The sequence below is a fragment of the Marmota flaviventris genome, chromosome 1 (assembly GCF_047511675.1).
Source record: "Marmota flaviventris isolate mMarFla1 chromosome 1, mMarFla1.hap1, whole genome shotgun sequence".
NCBI classification, from domain to species: domain Eukaryota; kingdom Metazoa; phylum Chordata; class Mammalia; order Rodentia; family Sciuridae; genus Marmota; species Marmota flaviventris.
Window position 1 is genome coordinate 82,872,536 of NC_092498.1, and position 6,000 is coordinate 82,878,535.

At 49.5% G+C, this 6,000-nt stretch overlaps 1 protein-coding gene across 2 annotated transcripts in view; it reads right to left on the reverse strand.

Moving 5' to 3' along the window:
- Positions 1-4,708, reverse strand: part of Igf2bp3 (insulin like growth factor 2 mRNA binding protein 3) — a 138,063-nt gene extending 133,355 nt beyond the window's left edge. For both annotated transcript variants that reach the window (XM_027932768.3, XM_027932767.3), the window contains exons 1-2: positions 4,534-4,708; positions 3,126-3,186 (exon numbers count right to left, since the gene is read on the reverse strand). In XM_027932768.3, the coding sequence (XP_027788569.1) occupies positions 3,126-3,186; positions 4,534-4,708 (236 nt within the window). The remainder of the gene's footprint in view (positions 1-3,125; positions 3,187-4,533) is intronic.
- Between the last annotated feature and the right edge of the window lie 1,292 nt (positions 4,709-6,000).

The window sequence follows — 6,000 nt, forward strand, 5'->3', positions numbered from 1 at the left end:
GAAAAGCCACATTCCTTCCACATTCCCTTGAGACTTGGGTAATCGGGAAGTAAGCTTGGTCTGAACCAATCTCAACAATACCCCTTTTCGCACCCAACAGTGCTAGCAGTTACAGCTAGGCCAGTTTGCCAAGCATCCAATCACCTCCTGGACCTGCTCCCCTGTTTAGTCAGTGCAAGTCCATTCATCCATCTCAGAGTGCTGCCATAAGCATTCTCTGGCACCAGGTTCCCAACATGCCTTGCACAGCAGGTATAAAGGTCACTGCTACACAAAGGGGTGTGGCTGTCTCAGATGCTCACATGATGATGGGATGGAATGAAACTACTTCTAAGCATTAAGAGCACAATTTGGGGGCTGGGGCTGTAGCTCAGTGGTAAAGCACTTACCTTGCATGTGTGAGGCACTGGGTTTGATCCCCAGCACCACATAAAAATAAAGATACTGTGTGTTCATCTACAACTAAAAGCAAAACAAAACAAACAAAAAAGAACACAATCTGGAGCCAAGCACTGTGGTGTATACCTGTAATCCCAGCAGCTCGGGAAACTGAGGCAGAAGGATCACAAGTTCAAAAGTCCACCTCAGCAACTTATTGAGGCCCTAAGCAACTAAGCGTGACCCTGTCTTAAAATTAAACATAAAAAGGGCTGGGGATGTGGCTTAATGGTTAAGAGCCTCTGGGTTCAATACCAAGGTCCAGAATAAATAAATAAATAAATAACACCACACCACCTGAAATCCAGCAGGCTTACAGGATTGACCTGAGGCAATCAACTTGCTATCAAACCCCACCATTGCCACCTCTTAACCTAGCCATAGGTACTGGGCACATGGTCCCCAGGATGCCTTCTTGGCCCTCTTCCAGACCCTGCACAAATGAAACAATCCAGATAAGGAAAACTACATCATAGCTTCAAGGTTCAGTTAAAGCAAAATTGTAATGTAGATTTCCAGCAAATTTACCAAGTCAGAAAAAGAAGGCTCTACTTTTAAGACATTTCAGCAGAAGCAAAGGATTTATAGTACTCAGCTGTTCTTTCAAATCAGTTTTTATAAGTCTCCAATGTACTCAGTCCTGTTTACTTTGCTAGCAAAATACTATCATTTAAAATCCTAAGCATTTTAGCTAGTGAAAAATGAGCTTGAAAATTTAATCTACATTATTAATAAACTGAAGAAGTTTTCCACTGATAAATATTTGCTGCTACTGGTAACATTTTGCTTTCTGTTTTCCAAAAGAGGAACTTGTGTTTATTATAAAGTAACAAGTAACTAAGCATATTTTTAGGCTGCAGCAAAAGCCTTTAAGAATAAAACAGTTGTTACCAGACAATGTTTCTAATTTAATTCCCTACACATGTGGAGAAATTAACCTCAGATTGTAAAAGAAAAGCAGAGGATAAGGTGAATTACATGCAGGTCAATGAACTGTAGAACTCAAGACATTTAGATACTCTGAAATGCTAAAATGCGAGTTCTTCAAATAAAATCATTTGCCTATCTTTAATACAACATTTGATGAAAACTAAGGGCTGGGAAAGGAGCTCAGTGGTAGAGTGCTTCCCTAGTATGCTTGAGGACCTGGATTCAATCTCCAGAACAAAAAAAAAAAGGAAAACACATTGACTAAACATGAAACCAATTAGAATTTGTAGAATGTGCTTACAGTTTTTTTTACCCAAGGTAATCAACTCATAGATTTTATCTTTAAACTTTCTTTGAGGGGATATGACTTCTCCCTTCATTTTTCAATCCTGTAAAACTAAGATCAATTTAGATACTTTTCAGTACCCATTATTTTAGAAGGTTCTTAAAAAGAAGTATACCATACTATAACTTGATCCCTACCAAAATGCCCAACTATAATTAAATAAGGTCACTTGACTATCTCTCCAATTATCCTAATGAAAATTAAGCACATAAAGAAAGAAATCCACAAAAATCCAAACCAGTTCTGCACTATATATGTGAAAATGCTGTGCCTGGGAGAAAAAAGTTCAATCTAGAAATAGGCAGAATTTTTTTTTTTTTCCTGCCACCTATCTCTGCAAAGCTAACCCCTCAGGCTCTCCAGCACACACACACACACACACACACACACACACACACACACACACTCACCAATACTTAAGGAGACACAAGCAGACCTGGTTTGAATTAACTTCAAGCTTATTGTTTGGCACAGGATGGGGGAAGGTAGAAGGCAGTAACCCTAACCCCACTTTGCAAAACCCAGAAGGGTACAGGCCAACCCCAGAGGCACTGGGAGGGACCAGTTCCTTTCCAGTTAGAATTACAGAGCCCTGAACAGGCCTGCACTAGAGAAAGAAGCCATTTCTTCAAAACACTTCAGTGGCTAAAGAGTCTGCAAATATTTTGTAAAGTGACACACTACATATGCTCTTGGAGAAGAGAAATCCCACTGCTGAAATAGCACAAATCTTCCAGACTTCACTATCTCTGGGTGGTTATTTGTATGCAGAAATCATACCAAAGGGCCAGGAAGCATGGACAAAGGCAGTGTTTGCAGAAACCTGCATAACTCTGGAGTGATTGAAAGGCACTTCTGGGTTGGAGAAGCCCAGGTTCACTCACATATTCCAACACTCACTAGCCAGCATACAGGGTTTAAAAAAAAAAAAAAAAAAAAAAAAAACCTTTCCTCTCAGAAGCGCCCACCATGGTGTCTCAACCAAAGAAAGAGAAGGCAGGGCTGCCACACCAAAAGAAGTGGACAGCTACCTTCACCTATCCTGGACCTGTAGGTATGGGGATCATCCATAGCTTCCTAAATCTGGCAGATTCTCAAAGACTGATCCTAGAGATTGATTTCCTGCTCTAGTAACTTGACCTGCTCTGCAAAGAACATTAGCTGTGAGAGCTTCCTTGACAGACTTTTATAACCAGTAACAATAAACCAGCAGCAGGGGCCACAGACAAGCCCTCTATTCCTTCCCAGAATTATCAACAAACAACCTTGCCATAAACTTAAACCGAGGGAAAAGACAAGAAAGGCCAAGCCATACTGCAGTCACTTAAGTGTAAAAGAAAAAGAAATTGTTTTCAGCTGTGTTTTGTCTTGCCTCCTCAAAACTGGGTAAGAACAAAATAAGCAAGCTCACCTTTGCCTTTTGGGGACCGAGTGTTCAACTTCTATGGGTTTCCCGTGCAGTTCCATTTTACCTGTGGAAATACAAGAGGTGAGACCTTCGGTCAGGTTCGGCGGCTCTCCCTACCCTAAAGACCTACACAGACTAAGCGGCGACACAAATGGTTCCTGACACCCGGAATGGACCCCACGGCCCGGACGAGGCTCAAGGCTGAAGAGAGTAGCCAGGGCCACTAAATAGGAAGCTGACCCCCTCAGGTGGGTGTGGGTTTTAAACTTACAGATGGTTGAGGAAAGAGATCAATTGTTGGACCCACGATCTGGGTAACATTCTAGCCCCCCCCCCCGCCGCCTCTCCCCCCACATCAAAGAGTCACCCAACCCAAGGTCCGCAAAAGGGAGGTGGCCACTACTCTCATCTCCTGGACACTCCCCACGGGGCAAACTCGGGGGAGGGGGCGCCCCGTCCCTTCTCTCTGTTCAAACCCAGGCCCGACCCGAACACTTCGCGGTGGAGAGGGCAGGGAGTGGCAGGAAGGGGTCGGGGACAGCAGAGGAGAAAGAGTGTACAGCCAGAGATATAGCTCAGTCAACTGAACCCAGGCGCCACCAGCGGCTAAGCGTCCCCATCAAGTCTGAGCTATAAAGAAGCCAAAAGGCACAGGATTCCCAAAGGGAATCTTTCCTTTGAGTGTCCCACGCCAGCCCGCGGTCCTACCACGCACTGTCCCCGGGGCCGAGCGCACCCAGTCACCCCCAGAGGCCGCAGTCGCCCAATGCTGGGGCCGGGAGAGCGGCTAAAGGCGCAGCACCGTGGCTGTGGCTCCCTTTCTGGAGACAGGCGGCCGCCTCCGCCCACCTGCCCCCTTGCTTGTCCGACGGGGTGAAGTGGAACCCGGTAATCCGGCCCATTCGCTCCTCTCCAGCAGGGTGGAGAGGGAGCGCTGGGCCGCTTGTGCGAGGCACCAGCCCTCGCGGCCTCACGGGCAACTGGGTCGAGGGCACTTTCTGTTCTCCAGGGCCGGGGGACAGAGAAGCAGACGCTGTAAATAACGTCCAGAGGAAAACACCAAGGAAGAAGAAACAAGCGCGCGTCTGCGCCCGGCCTCGGAGGCCCCGGGCCTGGAGCACGCGCTGGGCCCGGCCCGGGCGGGGCGGTGGGAGAGCGCGCCTTCCAGCCCGCGCCGGGGCGGTCTTGACAGCGCGTCTGCCCTCGCCGGGCGAACGTGGCCCGGGGGGCGAGTCGCGGACCCCAAATTGCAGCTGAAGCCGAGGAAAGCCCCGTGCCCCTACGCGTGTGAGCGCTCGGGCCTCACCCCCGCTCCAAGCTCGGGCCGGGCCTGGGGCCCCGCGGAGACGCCCGGCCCGCTAGGGCAGGCGGCGCAGGGCCGGGGCGGACGGGCGCCCGGGCTGGGGCCCACCTGAAAGCGCCTCGATGGCCTTGAGGGCCCAGCTCTCGTCCGGACAGTCCACGAACGCGTAGCCCGTCTTCACCAGGAAGGGTCCCGACACCGGGATTTTAGCGTCCTTGAAGATACTTTCTAGGTCCGAAGGGGCGGCGTTCTCGCTGAGGTTTCCGATATACAGTTTGTTCATTGTTAAGAGTGGTCGTTTTAGAAAAAAATGAGAAAAACGAAAAATTAAAACCACCCACGGTGATGGATGGATCCGGAGGGTTTTGTTCTCGTCTTCTCGCCTTTAAAATACACAAACACAGTAAGAACCAAGCATAAGAACGAGAAGCGAAAAATCGGATCCGAGGGTTCTTGTTTTTCCAAGTATTAAAAAAAAAGAGAAAGAAAAGAAAATGCCTAGCTACAACCCAAACGCATCAACGACTCTTCCTAACTCTGAGGAGGAGGCGGGATTAGCGAGAGAAAGGAGGAGGAGGAGGAGGGGAAAAAACTACTTTTTGTCTCTTCTCCCCAACCCCTTTGGCATCGGCCAAAGGACTGTGAAAATATCACACTACGAGAGGCAGGCGCCGCCTCCCCATAAAAAACCCAGAAGGGTGACTGGCAGGAGGGAGGGGAGACGGGGAGGAGGGAGGAAGGCGCAGGAGGCGGAAAAAATCCGCTCGGAGTGTCCGGCTTTTTGAATGAGCCACGTGTTCAAACTACAAATCAACGTCTCACGTGAGGAATCCCAGCGCCTCAATTAGAGTGGGTTTCGGAGGAAAGGGAGGAAAAAAAAAAAAAGAGCAAGCGAGAGGAAGAGGGGGAGGGGAAACGAGATTGGGCGAGGGACCCTGAGGAGGGGGAGGAGGAATAGGGAAAAATGCTAAAGCAGCCGCAGCCGGGCTGCAGAGGGGAGTGCCGCGCGGGGAGCTGATTGTCACCACCCGAGTTTAGAAAGGGTTATCTGGTTAGGGCGGATCCGAGAAGGGAGGAAGGGTTAGAATACTGATTTTCCTTTTAAATAAGGAAAAGAGTAACGGTGCTAACTTGACAATTCCTCAGCTCTAGCTCCTCTAGTTTTAATCATTCGATTTTTAAAAATAGGTGATTAACAACAAAACCGAACAGTCACAATCTTGAACTCGCCTAGTGGCTTTGATGACAAGGAGGAGTGTAACCCCGGCAAAGACTCGAGCACGTTTACAAGGCTGGCGGAAACGCAGACAGGGAGTGGGTTGGGTGGGGGCGGGAGAGGCGGGCAGACGCGCCGCACCCTCTGCACCCTCCTCGGGCCTCGGGCAGCGGGGTGTGGGGCGGCTGGGGGCCCGGGTGGTGGGGGAGGGGAGCCCGCGGCGTCCTGGGCGGGTGTCTGGGCGACACCTCCTCCGCCTGAGCTCGCTGTGGCTCTAGGCTTCGCGTTTGCCATTGGCTGCTCGGTTCAGAAAGACTCAGGGATAAATGAGGCCGGGGGCGGGCTTGGCCACCGGTGGG